General features: G+C 38.1%; 1 protein-coding gene across 2 annotated transcripts; it reads right to left on the reverse strand.

Annotated features, from left to right (window-relative positions):
* Positions 1-679: 679 nt before the first annotated feature.
* On the reverse strand, positions 680-16,283 carry NEMP1 (nuclear envelope integral membrane protein 1). Of its 2 annotated transcripts, none has more exons than XM_034419260.3 (9): positions 15,954-16,283; positions 13,733-13,848; positions 12,292-12,511; positions 9,701-9,773; positions 9,043-9,136; positions 7,310-7,421; positions 5,005-5,230; positions 2,882-3,055; positions 680-2,538 (listed from the first exon to the last, which is right to left on the reverse strand). In XM_034419260.3, exons 1-9 carry the CDS (start codon positions 16,045-16,047, stop codon positions 2,325-2,327), a joined length of 1,323 nt encoding a protein of 440 aa, XP_034275151.2. In that variant the 5' UTR covers positions 16,048-16,283; the 3' UTR covers positions 680-2,324. The 2 variants fall into 2 exon arrangements, with proteins under 2 accessions (XP_034275151.2, XP_034275150.2); XM_034419259.3 differs by having other exon boundaries at positions 7,310-7,424.
* Between the last annotated feature and the right edge of the window lie 3,555 nt (positions 16,284-19,838).

The raw sequence follows: 19,838 nt of genomic DNA on the forward strand, positions 1-19,838 counted from the left end.
CCTGTTATTAAACTGGTTATTAAGACCAGCTGCCTGCAATTACTGCAGGTTCGAATCTCGCCAAGGCTCAAGGTTGACTCAGCCTTCCATCCTTTCTAAGGTAGGTAAATTGAGGACCCAGCTGTGGGGGCAATAAGCTGACTTTGTATAAATATACAAAAGGATGAAGGCTATTTCTGAGCACATTGTAAGCTGCCCTGAGTCTCCAGAGAAGGGCGGCATATAAATCAAATTAAAACAAAACAAAACATGTGAACTGGAAAATAATCAGGTTTCTCCATTATCGATTTGCCAAATTCAAGCATAGCTACCGTAAATGCTGTTCATCACTCACTCCACTTATCTCAACCACAGCACCTCTCAATGAAATGAGCTGTAAAATTGAGTGTGTTTGTTAGGAAATATCTCTTCTGCACTCTGACCAAGCTTCATCAGCCAATAGCTCAAAAAGCACATTTCTTTTTCACTTTTGGAAACTCATTGCCAACTTCATTCATTGTATACTCACTCACCAGGACAACACAACAATCAGGAAATAATTTGTGGTAGAAACTTTTCACAGTCAAGGGGATATCAGATTGTTTGCAGATTAATTGCAAGTTGTAGTACTACTGTCTGTAAACAGTAGTATTGCCTCGTGACACAATACACAATCTTGACACAATACAAAGAAACTTCATTTCATACTAAACAAACAAAACTCTTTATTAAAAAAAGTTCATAAGTCAAGTTAGAAAATACTAAAGTACTCTCCATTTATTCATTATCTAAAAAATTAACTGTCTGTCCTAGCTTTGACCATTTGGGAGGGAGATATTATTCCGTTCAAAACACCTTCATGGCTTATATCCAAAATTAAGCAAAGATGAATAAATTAAAACTTTTGCCCTAGTTATTTCATATTGGTTTCAGCATTTTACACATTTGGCGGGCATATAGCAAGATACCTTGGTTTTCCTTAACACTTCAAATGGACAGGAAAAATATAGTATGTATGTCAATTTCATTGTTTGATTGGTTTTCTCTGTCTTTGCTTTTTGGAACCAGCTCTGATCCCAGTCAAAATAACATCCTTATGTAACTAAACTGAGCGATCATTTTAGTGACTAGGAAGCTGACAGGGTTTGAAAATAGACTATTATTAGAGCACTTTCAATCCTGTTAAGAAAGTTGGGGGGTGGCAATAGAAACTTTAAAAGCACAGTTAATTTATCAGTTAATAAATTTTGGATGGCTATAAATACAAACATTTTGGGTGGGTATACATATAAGCACCTACTATGAATTTATTGCCATGTCCTCATCTAGATGCAATTGAATCCTTCTCAGAGGATTGCAATACCATTGAGGACTATCAGATAAAAACAAGGCGATTTAAATCTGAACCATGGTGGGTTTGGTGAAGATCACAAGGTTTTGGCTTCCAAAAAGCAGTTTTGTACAAAATCCAGCATTTCAGACTGCTTTCTCTCCTTCAGACCACTCTCAAACCTCCATTCTAGCCATACAGAAATTAATTCTTCAAACTGAAAGTGGCTTTCCTTTGCATGTCAACCCCACCAAAAAGGCCACAAATAAGTTAGATGTTAACAGGTATCATGAATGATGTCTACAAGAAGTATTTTAGTGGAAGTAACCCCCTTCTCAAGATATACAATTAAAAATATTTCTATTTGTGCAATTATCATGTATAGGAGGACAGAACCTCCTTGGGAGACCTAGCGACTTCTTGGCTCTCAGCAAACGCATTACACATTCTGCAACAAGCACTAGCCTCAGACCTTCAGTGTACTAAACCCAGGAGGCAAAATTTAAGCCAACAAGTAAAAAGCATAGCCACTGGAGGAAGAGCAGCATGCTCTCAAATCTTTGTCGGCACCCTGGAAAATCAAAGGACAGCAGCTATTGCTTCCCAGGGGGAAGACAGTACAAAATTAGGATATATCTTATCAAATTCACCTAGACTTTCAAACCTTTCTTCAAGTAGCCTGTTTTTCTCATGGCAAAATAATTTGTCATTTTCCCACTGGCTTTCAGTAACGATTTGCAAGCTTTCCATATTCCTCCTCTTTAGGCTATTCACTGCTAACAGCTGTAGGTTCTGACCATCTTGTACTTCATAAAATATTTAATCCAGAATATTGAAACATATCCCAAGTATGTTGCAGTTCATGATCATGTCATGATCTGGAATAGATGGCAGGGCTTTAGAGGCCTGTCATACAGCTACTTAAGCAATGCCACACAGAAAGGGCTTTTCTATAGCACTCCTCCATTTTAACAGCAGACGGGATCAATAAGGGGCATCAGTCAATCCATTTACATCAATGGTGGCCAGTTTTATCTTGAAAATTTAAGTGATTCTGGGGCCACGGTGTCTCTGGGTAATCCTCATCATCCAAACTGTTGTCGTCTTCCTCATCTTCCTCTTCAAAGAGCTGATTCTCTAGAAAGGAACCCCCTAACCCATACTCCTGCTCATGGACAGAAGTCTCATTGGGGATGACATGTGAGGCACCTTCTACGAAATCAGCAAATCTGGAGGAAAGAAAGAACAATGTAAGCAATGCTATAACTAATGCAACCTACAACTACTTCCCTCTACAATTAACTTTACAGTTTTTACCAAGTATTTGCAAGACAAAGTCTAAATTGAGGGGGGGAAACCTGCTTGGGTATAGCATGTACTTACAAAAAATGGGTTTTCTTCCCATGAAAGAAATCTAGATTGTTTTGAACTTGATTCCCTACACATCCATTTTTGTGGTTCTCCCACAAATATGGCTTTAAATTGATTTAAAAAAAAAAAATTAAGATTACAAAAAAAAACCCTCAGCACATTATAGCTCACCCCTCCCTTCTGATGATCTTCATGGACTACCTTTTGGGAGACTGGATGCGGGAGACTGCTTTCCACGCAGAGAACTCCGGACTTCTGCAGTACTCCCGCAATTGTTCCAATTGTTTGCGTGTCTCTATCTCCCCCTGAATCCGATATTCTTCCTCGGTCAACAGGCGTGGTGGACTGGGTTTTTCTGGAGCTGTGAACAGCTTCCTGCTAGGACAGCAATGGCGTTAGTAGCACCTGTAAGTCAAACATTGAAATCTGGCCCTCTGCAATCCTCTTCAAACCACTTAGGAGAGGGGCACCTGATATACATTCTCTCAAAACTCTACCCTATGTTAAGCTGGACTCTCAAAGTTGAACGTTCTAGACCTAGGCCTTCTTGACAGGCATTTTGTCGTCCCCCCCCCCCCCCAGTTTTACTGTAACAGTTTGCAGTCATATTACGTCTTTTGCAAAGATATCTAAGAAATGCTAAAACATTGTTATATATGTTTGTGATAATACTGTACTATTTTTCATCTTCAACATGCCAAAGGACTCTGATAAAGATTATCAGAATGATGCTTTGAAATCTGGCCTCTTCTTGAGAATCTGGACTCATTTTTGCTCAGTATCACTTAAGAGAGTAGCGTCTTCCATGATTTAGTAGTATACTTAGCTAGTCAGCCCTCATTTTTCCCAATGTTTAACAAAAACTTTATAGTTTGAGGAATCTTAAATCAGTTGTGTTTCACTCCTCTTAAAAAATACCTCAAATTTTTCCAAAATATTTTAGAGATGTATTTAGCATTCAGGTGCAACATCCAGATATCTTAGCCACATAATTATTTTACAAAATAGAAGACATAGATCAGGAGACATAGAATCACATAAGAATGAACCTTTAGACGCAAATTCTTTTGCCAAATGCTTGCAAAAGCCACATAGTCATATAAAGCCAGTGATTCAGTCTAAAGCAGTGTTTCTCAGCTTTGGCAAGTTTAAGAGGTATGAACTCCCAGAATTCCTGCCAGCTCTGTTGGCTGAGGAATACTGGGAGTTGAAGTCTACACCTCAAACTTGCCAAGGTTTAGAAACACTGGTCTAAAGTGAAGTAATGACTTATTCCTACTCCAAATTATGTTTTCCTCACCAGCTCCTCCACAAGGCTGTATAAAAAGAGAGAAGGAGCCTCGGGGATTCCTCTGCTGGGCTGACCAAGACTTTTGTCACTTTTCTTTTGAGAGTGGTCTCCTCATCAATAATTCTGCCTCTTACCAGAAGAAATTTATATCATTTTCTACAGCTTCTAAAATTGCTTGTCATCTGCATCTCTCTTGTTTTGTCTCTTAGATTAAAAAAATAATACAGTAGGGATTACTTTGTTTTTAAAAAAATGCTCAGCAAAAGGTACTTATCTTTATTCATTAATGCACTTCAGTTCTGAGCAAGTGCTTTCTACAAGTATGTCCAGGTTGTGGCAGACACAAAAAGGAAAGCTTTATAGCCACCCAAAATCTCAACAGATAGATTATGAAGTATGTTCCAACACCCTAAACCAGGGGTGGGCCTGCCCTAAACCATTTATCACAGTGCCTGAGTTCACATGACACGTGAAGCCCAAACTAAACAAACATTCCAGATTAGTGTATTATGTGAACCAAATTTCAGTCTCATTTTCCTCTTCTAAACTGGTGTGACATCACGTCTTTATTTGTCTAAGCAAAAAAAAAAAAAAAAAAAAGTAATTTCAGCTTTAGAGGATTTGGCCTCTCAGTGCTTCAATATCACATAACCATCTTAAACAGTGCATCATAATAATGGGCTGATTATTTACAAAATTAAAATAATAGACTAACTCTGGCACTTCAGTGTTCTTTCCTGAGATTTTACAATTTCGGGGTGGGGGGGTTGGCACTTGCCTCCTCCAGGGAATCATAGTGATGTCTGCCATCCGAAAAGTCTTTACCCATAAACTATAGGGACTAGAGAATTAGCCAGGAATGAAAAAAACATGCTAAGAATTTCAACAACTGAAAATATAAGTCACTCATTTTTGGGAGAGCGTTATACATATAAACATATTCACCCAGCCCTACCCTACAAATTTCTTAATGGGTCTATTATTTACATTGTGTTTTCTAGGATGAGCCAAGCCAATGTTTCCCATCCATCACCTGTAGATGGCATAGGCCCATATGACCGGGTACTCCAGGTTTTTAGTGCAGATTGCAATTATAATCAAGATGATGGCAATATATCGTATCTGAATGCTCATATAAAGGAGCAGCAAGCCGAAAATCTGCAGACCCCAAGTGAGGAGATTTATGTTGCGTTCATTCTCCAGAGGGCCATATTTGTAGCACACGGCAAAGCTTACACACCCTACGATGACCAGGTAGCCTGTGGAGAAAGAAAAAGAATTATTTTTATTTGGATTTTCACTATCACCATGAGTTACTCCTTCAGTATAATTCAGCTTGTCTAAGTCAGCCAATAAGACACTGGTTATAAGTATCACATCTCTTCTAAATAACTTGAACATTAGCATACAGCCAAAACATTGAAGCCAGAAGGAAATAAAATGCAAGAATTCATGCTTCTGACTCAACAAAATATCAAACAAGGACAATCTGCAACATGCTGATCCAGAAGAAATGCATCACACTTTTTTATCAATGGATAGAAGAAAACAAGTGTTATAAAATATTATGCCCACAGAAAATATCTTCTTCCAATATGTGGTATTAGAATGGGATGGGGGTGGGGATCTAGAAATTTTAATAATTCATCAAACAGTCCCACTAAAGACCATCCAGATGTTTTATACAGATGTTCTGTTCATCTTTTAGTGCTGAGTTTAATTAAGTTTTAAATCCTCTGCTTGATTGCAGTATTGTTTCATGTAAGCTGAGCTCTCATTTATGGAAAGTGTTAATCACCAGCCTATTTATTGGCACACATATGGCAACTTCTGAATTCATCAGAGAAACAACTCCCCTTCATAAAACTCATTCCTGACAGGTTTGTTTTTCAGTCTCTTGAATTTTAGCAGACTGATCTGATAACTAATATAAATCTTATTGCTGGTGATATATTATACCGGATGGGACAAGATTATAACTTTTTTTCATTCTGTGACTTTCGTGGGAGCTTTCAAGGCATCTACTTGAGGTTGGAAAAAGAAAACTTAATAGATCATAATTTGGAAAATCACATTAAGGAAGTAAATTATACAACACATTGGAAGACAGAATTATATAATGTTTTTATGCCTGATAAAATGGAACTTCATGCTCTAGAAACCAATATTTATTGAATAAAATCAAGCAAGGTGACTGGGAATGAGAAGAAAAATCTGTCTAGCTTCTGGATTAATCTGTATCTATATTGTAGTATCATTTTTATTATAGATGATTCTCTGGATAAAGCATATATTGACTTAAATTTGATAAACCAGCCTTTTAGAATATTTTAAACCTAAATTCAAATGTTTCAGATGGTTAAATTAGAGTGTGTGTAGCCTAAATATGCCTTTCAAAGATTACCCATGACCAAACTATTTATTTATCTGCGACATGATTTCTTCAGAAATTAAGTGATACTATTACACCAATTTAAAGTGGCCAGGCTGTTGGTCCAGATTGCTTTCCAACAGTAGGCTGTTGTTGTTGTGTTGGTCCAGATTACTTTCCAACAGTAGGTTGTTGTTGTTGTTGTTGTTGTTGTTATTATTATTTATTGAATTTGTATACCGCCCTACTCCCGAAGGACTCAGGGTGGTGAACAGCCAAATAAAATACATATAATACAAATGTTAAAAAACCATTAAAAGTTAAGGTATGCTGAGGTTTTGTTTCTATGCTGTTGGATAGTTATCCATTTTTGAGTATTTTTTTCTAAACTAAGATGTCTTTCTGAATTTTTCTCTTAATTAGAATGATTCTGTTAATAGTTAGTTAAGATATCACTGATTTTGCAAGCTCTATTTTCTGTTTTTCTATTTATTTTTGTAACGGTTACATTGTAAATTTTTTATTATAAGTAATAAAAATTAATTTTAAGATCCTTATCAATAGAGAATAAGAATACTGACATTCCAAATATAGCCTATGTTTTGTATGACAAGTAATGAGGAATGCATAACCAGCATTAATTGACAGATGGTTCTGAAAGTGTAAATAATGTCTTTCGAACCTTGATGTCTTACACTATCATGGATTCACAAACCTATGCAAGATTTGCTTTCTTCTTCTATTTAATTCCAAATATACTGCCACAGAAATAATTCTTTGTATTTCCTAGATAACTAAGAAATGTAATAATCTGCAAATTCTATTTATGCAAACTAATCAGAATATTTGGACCATTTAAAAAAAGTTATTTAAGCATTGCTTAAGAAAGTCAACTGCTGCTGTTTCCCTATGTAGATTAGCTCAGAAACTTTGTAAAATGACCTCAGCATCAAAACCAGCTACTCACCAAGTAGATATTCCCAGTATAATGTACATATTTCCTGAAGATTTCTGAAGGCCAACTGGGTAAGATAAATAGAAAAAGACCAGCCTCCCAGAATCATGAGATAGATAGGGCTCTTCTAGAACAGAATAAGAAAATGTTACAGATTAGAGAAAGTTCCTTTAGCATTCTTAACAGTTTTTCTCACCTGCAGTACAGTAGAACTTCTGGTCACAACCATAATTCGTTCCATAACTTCGGTCGCAACCTGATTTGATCATGACTGGAAGCCAGATTGATTATATGAGTATGGGCCAAATGGATAGATAGCTTTTATGTAAAAATTGAAAAATCTACCCTCTAATAATGTAGACAAAAAAGCATTACAATGGGCTAAAGTGAATGCTCTTCTATTCCAATACAGTCCCCTTGAGGCCAGTATGAGTGTAGATATTAAACTGGAATATGAATTTCCTTTGTGTTAAACAATGGCAAAAATAATTTGGGAATTCTTTATCTCTGTATGTTTAATTCTGATTGTCTCTAGATAAATTACAAAATAAGGCAACAAACTGCCATTATTAAGATTTAACATTTTCATCCACTGAATCACTCAGGATTAGGGATGCTAAGAAGTCTACACGTATTTGTCCAATACTTAAGATGCAAAACCAAATCTTTTTTCATAATTAAAAGCTTAAGAGATTCCTGAGAAATATATCAGACATTTAAAAATTTATTCTTTGTTATCTCCAATGGACCAAAACCAGTAGATTAAGATATATGAAGTTCAGCTTCCAGAATTCCCCAGCCAACATGGGAAATTCTGGGAGTTGAAGTTCCCAAGGTTGAAAAATATTGATGCATATGAAAAAAATGGAGCACCATAAAGCATTTCAGCTATAACCTAAACCTCAAAAACATATAACAGTTGAAATCAAAACTTCCTCACTCCACCCAGTTCTAAAAAAAATCTGAGCATGGCTTTTGAACTTGTGTTCAAGGGTCCCACTACACTGAATAAGAGTCTAGATATTTAGAGTTCTTTACTTGTTCAATGTGGTGCCCATTTAGTTGCGGATAATGGTATATTTGTAATTTTTTTCAGAACCCCACTGTATTTACTTTTAGTAGTTTTTACTTTTAGTAGTTTTCCAATAAGGTCGTTCCTTACAATAACCAAAGCTCACAATGCTTTCTTCAACTCAATGTATGTTAAGGAAAATTGTAGCACTATCAGCATATAACAAAACTGCTATTATCCAGCCTGCCAGATTAGATGGCCTTGCACCACAGTATGTGTAGTAAAATTGTGAAGAAATTATTTTCTATACCTAGTTAGGTGGGTAAAATTCCCAATTGGAATTTTCCAATTCCCATGAATTGGAAATTCATGTTTCCAAGCTTATTTAAACAATAAAAACAAGGCAGGCATTTAGAGGTTCAGCTTGAACCTTGGAACCAGTTTTCTTAATTCATTACCCTCCATATTTTTTTAAAAAAAATACAAGATAACAATTAAAAGGGGGGAAGGGATTCAAAAAGGGAAGAAGTGAAAGGGGGAGGGGCTTCTTATTTTCCTCAGTACAGTTATAAAATATATAATCAGGTAATCTCTTATCCTCCATATCTATTAAAGGACTACCACACCCAAAATTACCAAGTATTTGAAAGGCCTTTAGCCAGTTCAGACTATTTACTTTTCAGAATGTTGCCAAAACCCCTAACAGAGTTAAGTCGTCATATTTTTAACCCACCTTGGGCACAAATCTGGATAGTACATAGACAACAATGAGCATTGAACTCAGTATGCCAATGCTTATTCCAGTTGAATAGAAGAAGATTGAACTTCTGCAAAGAGAAATAATATTTCAAACACTGTGTATGAAAATCTATACATGGTTCAAGTTCAACAGTAACTCTAATAATTCTAGGTTTTGGGCTGATAGCCATTAAAAAAAAGAAAAGAAATGACAGCGAGGGCTGATGGGTAAAGAGGAAGACAAATAGAAAATGAATTATAGCAGCAGGAGGAAAAGTGAACAGTACTCCAAAGACTAGGAGCCATTACGCTTTCCCCAAAGGGACAGACATTAGCTTAGCTGCCAAATTACATGGTAGTACTTTAAAAGAGCAAACAATATGTGGAAGTCTTGCAAGAGTTGGAAATAATGACGCACAAGCATTGAGACTTCACAAATATCTCTCTTCACTACTCAGAAAAAGAACAGAGGACAAAAATATCCTGTTACACAGAAGCCCATGGAAACAACACGATTTGATATTTCCCAAGTACTCCCCAGTGAAAAGGGACAGATTAACACAATCACAAGCTGAAGGAGAGCTAGGCATTTACTAGATTAGATGGTTATCGGTTGTGAGCTGGCAAATGTTATGAACTGGATTTTTACTTACCTACTCATCAAATCACCACAGAAAAACAGCAGCAGGCCCAGAAATGTAACAACGAAGAGCTTGGGATCAAGTGCTACAAGAAATAAAATTATTATTTTATTAATCAGCTGGCTGAACTACTCAGAATATAATGGCAAATATATGTAAAAGGTAAAAATATCTTCCCATCAATAAGTTTCTATTGCATAGATTTTTGATAAAGTGATTGTCAAAATGAAAAAACAGAGAACAATTAAGAACCATTGCTGTAAAATCTTTAAAAAAGGCAAACAGTATTTTCTCTTAAAATCATTCATCATTCATGTTTTTTCTAAGAACCAACTGATTTGAAAAATGCAGACTGCATAATAAAACTAATTCACACACTTTACCTTTTGTACCACAGAACATCATATACATACTCACACATAGTTCAGCAATTGTGAACAATTGTGTTTCAAAATGGACAGATTTTATATATACAAAATGAGCATGTCCTTATATGAGATGTTCCTCTCTTTTACCCCTGTAGGCTTAAACCTACTAGGCTTGTCCTTATGGTGGCAAATGCTGCCTTAAAGCTTTGGAATGTAACAAATATACATACGAAGTCAGTGATCATTCTAAATGTATTGAACCAGGGGTGAAAAGCTCCTGGTTTGGACCGGATCGCCCGATCCAGTAGTGATGGTGGTGGGTGGTTCGGAGAACTGGTAGCAGAAATCCCTGCCCCCCCCCCCATGCCCAGCTGAGCCACACAATCATCAGAGGCTTTTATTTTACTTTTAAAAGCATTTTTTCTACAAATGCTTTTAAAAGTAAAAAAAAAAGCTTCTGATGATCGCACGGCTCAGCTGGGATCGTCAGAGCCTTTTAAAATCATTTTTTCTACAACTTCTTCGGCTGAAGAGGTTGTAGAAAAAATGCTTTTAAAAGGCTCTGACGATCCCAGCTGAGTTGTCTGATCGTCAGAGACTATTTTTTTCTTTTAAAAGCAAAAAAAAAAAAAAATGCTTTTAAAAGAAAACAAAAGCTTCTTGATGATCAGGCAACTCAGCTGGGATTGTCATAGCCTTTTAAAAGTATTTTGTTTTACAACCTCTTCGGCCCACCCAGTCACATTACCCTTCCACCAAGCCACGCCCAAGAACTGGTAGTAACAAATTTTACATTTCACCATTGTATTCAACTCTCCTTGCCTATCCAGGATAATTACATCTTTCAGACAAAAAACATGAATAAAGTATGTATGAAAAAAGTAAAGGTATTCCAAGAACCCAAGCAGCACATTCAGGAAACACATCAAGTCTAATTTCACAGGATCACAGAATTGTGGAATTGGAAGAGACCAAAAGGATAATCTAGTCCATTCCTCTGTGAAGGAAAACCAGAGACCATCCTTAAGAAATGGCTGCCCAGCCTCTTCCAAACCTCCAAAGATGGAGAATTACCACAGATAGACTATTCCATTTTGGAAAGGGGGGGGGGGGCTGAGTTAACACTGATTCTGGCAACTGTGTTTAATAGTCTTTGTAGTTTCCTTGGCAAGATTTTCAGAAATGGCTTACCATTGTCTGCTTCCTAGGGCTGAGACAGTATGACTGACTCAATGTCACTCAGCTGGTTTTGTGGTTTTTTTTGTTTTTTGCTTTAATTTATATGCTGCCCTTCTCCGGAGACTCAGGGCGGCTTGCAATGCGTTAAGCAATAGCCTTCATACTTTTGTATATTTATACAAAGTCAGTTTATTGCCTCCATAATCTGGGTCCTCATTTCACCTACCTTTGAAAGGATGGAAGGCTGAGTCAACCTTGAGCCTGGTGAGATTTGAAATTGCAGTAATTACAAGCAGCAGTTAATAACAGTGCTTTAGTCCACTGTACTACAGGCTCTTGTGTCTAAGACAGGACTAGAAATCATGATCTCCTGGTTTCTACCCTCGTGGCTTAATCATTACATGCAAATGGCTCTTGTATAGGATTTGGCATTAGAACATTTTTCCTCATATTTCATTTAGGTAGTTGTGTGAGGATGCCAGGTGATGCATCATCCATACCATACTGCATGGCCATTGGTCACATGACCGCATTTGGGTTGCTTGGCAACCTGTTCGTATTTATAACTGATTACCAACTGCCCTGTGATAACATGATTGTCATTTGCAATCTTTTCTGCTATTTCCTCAAAAAGTCAACAGGGAAGCCAACAGGAAAAGTTGCAAGCAGAGGGGACAATGGACTTGAGGTCTGTTCTCCCAGTGTGCTGAAAGACTTCCCCTCCCCTCCATGCAGGAGAAGGAAATCCTCCTGTGCACTGAGGGGATGGAACTCAAATGTGATGAAAACACTAATAGATTCCAGTGTTTTGCTCCTTCTACATTCATAGAGCCTGCAATAGTTTACCTAAGTGGAGCAGGGAAAGGATTCCCGAGGGTAATGATCTGCACGGTCACTTAATATCCGCAACTGGGAGAGACGAGATTGTGATTGTTGAGCAAGGTGGTGATATGGCAATTTACTTGGCTTCACTCAACAACTGAGATTATGGCCCCAATTGTAGTCGTAAGTGGTGGGCTACCTGTAGTAGAGCAACTAAGATAAAAGAAAACTTACTTCGAATAACACTGATGTTGTATTTGGAGTCTGTGTCTAAGGTCTCGATTTTCAAGCAGGTTTCTTTACTGAAAATGTCAACATTAATGTAAGTATCATTAAGCTTCTCTTTGAAGAGCAAGCCAACATACATCCATAAACTAAATCCATCCAGTTCTTTCAGCTTCTCCTCACTTTCAACTTGGATGACGCGGATCACCTTGGTGCTGTTTACTCGGATCTGGATGGAACAAAAGGACATGGCAAAAACAAGGACAGTTCCATAATTAATTAAGAGATTTCTTAATGTTATTATTTAACAGTTTGTTAAATTAGCAAGCATAATATTTAACAAGTTATGTTGTAATGCCAATACAAAATACATAACAACTAGTTTCAGGGGGAAATACCAAAGAACTTAATAGGGTTTTGAAAAACTGCCAAATGAAATCTGAAAAAGCTTAGCATCTTGAACAGGCAACTTATTTATGGAGAAAAAGCTATTTAATCCAGTGATGAGAAAGGAGACTAATATTAAATCTCATTGTGAAACCAACTGAGAAATATGACAAACATCCAAAAAAGGTATAGTGGGAGAGGAACTCTGACCCTTTGTCTACTAGAATCATCTGACCTAATTTTATTCCCAACCTCTAGCACAGAGATAGGTTAAAATATAGCCCATATGAATCAGCAACTACAATATGGTACTGCAACATTACTAAGATACAGAATATAATCTTGTTCTGGACTGTCCATGATCTTTTTCTTCAAATCTTACTTGGATGAAATATAATTATATAACTGTGAGATATTTTTGGACCAAAGTTTTTCCTAGATATATATAAACTACAGGGGTGAAATCCAGCAGATTATGACAGGTTCTAGAGAACCAGTAGTGGAAATTTTGAGTAGTTCGGCGAACCGGTAGCTGAAATTTTGAGTAGTTCAGAGAACCTGCAAATGCCACTTCTGGCTGGCCCCAGAGTGGGGTGGGAATGGAGATTTTGCAATATCCTTCCCCTGGAGTGGAGTGGGAATGGGGATTTTGCAGTATCCTTCCCCTGCCACGCCTACCAAGCCACACCATGCCCACCAAGCCATACCCAAGAACCGGTAGTAAAAATATTTGGATTTCACCACTGATAAACTAACTGCATCTAATGGAATAGCTTGAGAAGACAAGGAGAAAGAACAGCAGGATTATTCTTGTTACACAATTATTATAATGCAGCAACCTGGATCTTTAACAATTTACTATATATCCCCCGAATTTATAATTTGCTTTTATCTTCCACATACTCCAAACTAAAGATAATTAGGGTTTTAATGAAATTTCTATTAGAGTTACCTAGGATATATTTACAGATCTATGGTTATTCACTTTAATTTTGTGAGATTCACCTCAGGTGCCCAAAAAAAAAAAAAAAAAAAAAAAAAAAAGAAGTAATCTAATTCTTACCTGAATTTTGGTCCATATATCATGCCATTTGGGAATCACTTTATTTGAATAGCAAAACTGTTCAGAGGATTCATGTACATATGTTTGATGTTCTCTAAGTAACACTACATGTCCATCTACAGGAATCCACATAAAGAAAAAAACATTAGATACATTGGCAAAATGAAGAAATACCTTTGGAATTAAGACAATGAGACTGATTTATACAAATGAGGAACAGAATAATTATACCTAGTAAAATTCCAATATGCCAATCTATTTGTTATATTTATAACCTGCTGAGATTTATTTCACGAATTTCAGGTAGCGTACTGTACATAACACTCCTTTGATTCCCGCCCCCCCTCCCCCCACAGCATATATACTAAAACAGAATTTTGGATAATAACAGTAACAACAAATTGTAAGCCGCCCTGAGTCTCCAGAGAAGGGCGGCATATAAATCAATTTTTTTTAAAAAATGCCATAACTCATTGGAAAACAATATGCTACAGAGTATCAGTTCTGCCTAATAATCCACTTGATGTTATTTCTGTGCGTACAGTACTCTAAACAACAGCACCTAATTTCTTGTCACATTACTGTGGTCATCCAAGTGATATTTCACCACCTGATTAATTCATCTTTATTTGGACAGTGATTAATATTTATATGTGTATGTATGTATCTGTGGGTGGGTGGGTGTATGTACATAAATAGATAGATGGAGATAGGTAGGTAGATAGATAGGTAGGTAGATATATACTGTAGATATATATACAGTACTGGCCAAAATTGCGGAAACCTTTTGGGAAAAGTGTATTTTCTAAAACTAGCTAATAACACCACTTTTTTGGGAGTAATACCATAAAATTATATATCAATGGAAAGATAATTTAATCAAGAATGTAATGCAATAACTTTTATGAAGGATTTGCTATTAGAATAGCAGCTACGGTATAAAGAAGAAAAGTGAAACATGTAGAAATACGTGTATTTCTACGAGATATACAAAAACTATCACCATGTCAGTTAATACTTAGTTGGGTAACCTTTAGCATGAATTACGGCCTTATAACGTCTTCCCATGGAGTGAACCAAGTCTTTTAGTTCTGCAGCTGTTATAATGTGAAACCACGATTGAATGATTGCTTCTATTAACTGGGTTTTATTGCTGGGTCGCTTCTGACTAATAAGTTTCTTTAGTTGGCTCCATAGATTTTCAATTGGGTTAAGGCAGGGGTGAAATGTACTTACCTTTCCTATTGGCTTGCTGATGTGCATGTGCTGCGCAAAGCTTTCTGCGCATGCACAGATGGTCAAACCAGGACGTGAGGACGTCCCGGTTTTGGGGGGAGTGGGGGGGAGTCTCCTGCCGCCGGCACTACCTGCTCCCATATACCAGATAAAGCTGGCAGCATTTCACCCCTGGGTTAAGGTCTGGGCTATTCCCAGGCCATTCCAGCAGTGGAATATGATTATCTTGAAACTCCCCCCATAAAGTGGTGTTATTAGCCATCAAACCTCAAAAATACACATTTCCCAAAAGGTTTCCACAATTTTGGCCACTACACTACAGTATATATCTACCTACCTATCTATCTACCTACCTATCTCTATCTATCATATGTATATATCATATGTATATGTGTGTTGTGTATAGGTAGATATATACTTTTGAGAGGACAGAATTTCATTTTTAAGGTGGGCCAGTGTGCTCACAGTAAAAAAAAAATGACAATGAAGTTTACCTTATTTCGTGAAAATCTACCTTCACCAAGGAGCCTGATGCCCACCGATGTCCACCTCTATCACAGTCCAAGCAACCCCACCCCTCACATCACTTTACAGACTTAAGTTGAGGGAAATTAATACTCCCTTGACTAATTAATCAATTAATTAGTCATCCAAGCCATCACCACATGTTACTCTCAAGACGTGCTGGGATTCCAGTCCCCAAAGCCTGGCTGGGAATGATGGGAAGCGAAGTCCCGTTTGGAGAGGAACAGGATGGGAAAGCCTGACGTGGAGGATGCATCCAGACATCCCAAAATGATAAGGACATATTTTGGGACGGAGATTTCCGGTTGAGAAATCAACCCAAGCCCATCGTCGCTTACTAACAACAATAACGGCACTGAGGTACCCGGAGCCTCCGTTACCGTAAGAGGCTGAAGAGGAAAAGGGTCAAAAAGGCTGGGGAAGGGATGCCCTGAACTATCTCGCACTGCTGTTTGCTTACCGGAGCTCCGCGCCAGGATCGAAAGGACCACAACCCGCAAGAGGAGGCGACAGCCATGAGGCCACTCTGAGGTTGTTTTCGTCTCTCCCGCCATAACCACCCTCGATGGTCTCTCACCCGCCCCCCATCGTAAAATAACCCTTCCCTCCGCGGTGGCGACCGCAGCCTATCGGAGAGCGAGAGTCACGGCGGCACGCCCTCCCGCCAGCGCGAGAGTCAGCCGCATCACCCAATTGCAAGCCGGTGGGGGGTGGGGGGTGGGGGGAAGGCCGGCCTTAGAATCCGCCTTGCCAACGGTCGCCTTCACCGAAGTGACAGGAACCAATCAACGATCAGAGTCGAGGCTCTTGTGAGGTAACGCCTCTCCGCACGAACGTACGGCGAAATTGACAGACGGTCTTGCCCACTCATCGAGGGGATCGAGTATCTCGTCATCAACCCAACCCCATTCTCCAGCCCCAATTGGCTGGAAGCTGACAACTTTCAACCAATCGAAGTGACAGAATTGAGAAGCATGACAAACACCCGCCCCCCCCTTTTTTTTCCTTCGGACTGAAACGGCTGTATTTTTTTTAGCGGCGAAGCGGGAGGGAGGGAGGGAGAGGTGGTGTTTTCGTCCGCAAGAGTGCAGAGTGGTTTCCCTTAACAACCATCGAGGGTCTGCAGTGCACTAGCAACAGCCTCCCGCACGACAGGCCGCAACTGGGACTCCTTGGGTGTGGCAGTGATGGAGGGCGGGAAACCAGAACGAAGAAGTGCTGCTGTTTTTGTACAGTAGAGTGCAGAGGCAACTGTGACAGGGACCTTGGAGTCCTAGTGGACGATCACTTAAACATGAGCCAGCGAGGTGTGCGGCGGCAGCAGCCAAAAAAGCTAACACAATCCTTGGTTAGATATAGAATCAAAATCATGTGAAGTATTAGCACGGCTTTATAAAGCCCTTAGTAAGGCCACATCTGGAATACTGCATCCAGTTTTGGTCACCACATTACAAAAAAGATGCTGAGACTTTGGAAAAAGTTCAGAAGAGCAACTAAGATGATTAAAAGGCCTGGAGACTAAAACATATGAAGAATGGTTGAAGAATGGCTAGTCGAGAGAAGAGAAAGAGGGGGGGGGGGGGCATGATAGCAGTATTCCACTATTTGAGGGGCTGTCACAAAGAAAGTGTGGGGGGGGAGGGGGCAACTTATTTTCCAAAGCACCAGAAGGCAGGATGAGAAACAATGGATGGAAACTAATCAAGGAGAAGAAGCAAACTGAAATTAAGGAGAAACTTCCTAACAGTGGGGGCAATCAACCAGTGGAACAGCTTGCCTTCAAAAGTTGTGGGTGCTTCATCACTCAAGGTTTTTATGAAGAGATTGGATAGTCACTTGTCTGAAATGGTTTAGGGTCTCCTGCTTGAACAGGGGCTGGACTAGAAGACCTCCAAGGTTCCTTCTGTCTCTATTCTGATTATTTGAATTACTGTATACAATTCTACCTCTAAATCCTCACAGAATGGGGAAATCATATACAATATAGTAGGCACAATAGCTTTTTTTAAAAAAAATCTTTATTACAAGTTTGGAAATTTATAGAAAAATAACAAAAGGAAAACTAGCTAGAAAAGAAATATGAAAAAAAAAGTTAAAAACTATCAAGCCAAACAGTTCACAAACCAAACTAAAAGTACATTGTTAATGGTATGTTGATGCAGTGTCAAAACCACTTTCAAAAATCCATCCTTGAAATGCTGTTATTGGCCTATGAGACTGGTGCTGCTACAATTAAGGCCCTTTGTTCAGTGAAGGTCTGATGTAATGAAATCTGTGCTGGAAAAAGTGTTGGGACACTTTTTATATTTTAAACCTTATTAATGTGAGCTCCATTTTACAAATAGTGTTGCAGTGGAATTTTAATAATGCCACTAACCTACCCCATCAGTGCTAATTTTTACATTAGCAAGTTTTTCTTTTGGCCTCCCATCTCTCAGTACCATTTTGATGCCTTACCTCTAGAACTCACTTTTGGTTAAATGTAGCCAAGTACACCAACTAAAATTACTATGACAACCACTGCCATTTTTATTTTCTAGAATGTAGTTAGGACCCGATGTACTGTAATTCTGTAGTGCTCAGGTTTTAAGTGTTTGTTTTAACTGGAGGTAACAATTTGTTCTAGGGTCACTGGAACATAATAGTTAACCATTTGACCAACCATAGTGGATGCAACAGTCAAGCTGTGGGCCATGAGTCATAACCTGATTTATAAAGATTTATCCTACATATTTGTGTTACATTTGTTTTACTTCAGATGAGTTTGTTTCGTTGTGCCAGAAACAAAATATTGCCAGAAATTGGATTCGTTCTTGTTACAGAAAAGGAAATAATGACCAACTACAGTAGAAGATCTTTCTGATCTAGACCACCATGTGTGAGTGACCTTTTCTCATGATGTAAGTCTCTTACAAGCAAAAATACTGATCCGCCTCCTCAGGGAAAGTCCTTTCTATTTCACAATATCATGTTTTCTCTGAAATTAGTAAGAGGATAGCACTTCTAATGACCTCCTACCTTGGCCAGAAGGAACTGATCCCTACATTATTATCTGCAAACACCCCTATTTTTCCTGATCTTAAGCCAGGAAGATGAAAAGGAAGGGCCCTTATATTTTATTCAAGATTTGAGAGCTTTTAACTGTTACGTAATTTCATTCTCTGGTTCCAAAGTCTAATGCTTCAGCTTCTATCCCCGCTGATGCTACTCATTTCATTCTTACTGAGCTTATTCTTTTTTCTGATGGCTCTTTTCTTGGAAATAAAATTGGAAAACTGTGTGCCAGGTATTCTCTTTGTTCTTCTGTTGAAATCTTTTGTATTCCAGAGGTACACTCTATTCAAGTTAGGCTCACTAGGTTCTGTAATTTACCCACTGGGCAAATGTTACTATTTTTGGTGACTCAAAGTATGCTTATGGGCTTTGTTGTTCATTTGCTGTTATTTAGAAAAAAAGTTGCTAATTTTGGCTGAAATGTCCACCTTCTTTTATTCATGTTTTATCGTTAATCACCTTCCAAGGTTGCTATATAAATCAACACGGTTTCTCTTGTTACTGGTGGGAAGATATGCTGGAATGGCAGCTTGTGTAGCTACATTAAGCCCATCCTTACCATAATTTTGGATGCAATTCAGCAAACCGAAGATCTAGATCAAATCTTGCCTTCTTTTGGTGATTTAAAACTATAACAGGAAGGGGTCCAACCAAGTAAATATTACTTACAGAGAGAAGCAAGGTGCAACAGAGGCCTCAGGACTGGAAGCACCAAGTTGGGCAACCAGTTGCCCCAAGACTATATTTTTCATCAGCTTATGAATGCAAATGTATTTATTTTTATCTCTGTTTTATTATCAATAAATTATATTAATTTTTATAAATAATTCAAGGCGGTGAACATAACTAATACTCCTCCTCCTTTTACTGTATTTTCCTCACAACAACCCTGTGAGATGGGCTCATCTGAGAGAGAGTTATTAGCCCAAAATCATGCAGCCAGCTTTTATGCCTAAAGCAGAACTAAAATTCACAATTTCCTGGTTTCTAGCAAGGTGCCTTAATTATTAGACCAAATCACCTCTTGCTAACGGGGGTGGGTGGGTTACAATTTGTAATACCTGTCTGGTATGCAGCTTTTGTTCATCAGGAAACTCGAAATCATGTTTTCCCTATTCTATTAGTCAACTACACAATGTGGATCTGGGAGAATCAACAAAACCCACAGCCAAATCATAGTAGCAAGGTCTACAGCAGGTGTGTCCATCCTTTTGGTTTGCCTGGGCCACATTGAGTGAAGAGGAATTGTCTTGAGTCACATATAACATACATAATATTGTTAATGTATATA

The sequence above is a fragment of the Pantherophis guttatus genome, chromosome 2 (assembly GCF_059756535.1).
Source record: "Pantherophis guttatus breed Tessera chromosome 2, ASM5975653v1, whole genome shotgun sequence".
NCBI lineage: Eukaryota > Metazoa > Chordata > Lepidosauria > Squamata > Colubridae > Pantherophis > Pantherophis guttatus.

Coding starts and splice junctions, on each gene's coding strand:
- NEMP1 (XM_034419259.3), bottom strand. CDS start 16,047: ATGGCGGGAGAGACGAAAACAACCTCAGAGTGGCCTCATGGCTGTCGC. Junction 13,849..15,953: donor GATCCTGGCGCGGAGCTCCG/GTAAGCAAACAG, acceptor GGATTCCTGTAG/ATGGACATGTAGTGTTACTT. Junction 5,231..7,309: donor ATACTGGGAATATCTACTTG/GTGAGTAGCTGG, acceptor CTTTCTCCACAG/GCTACCTGGTCATCGTAGGG.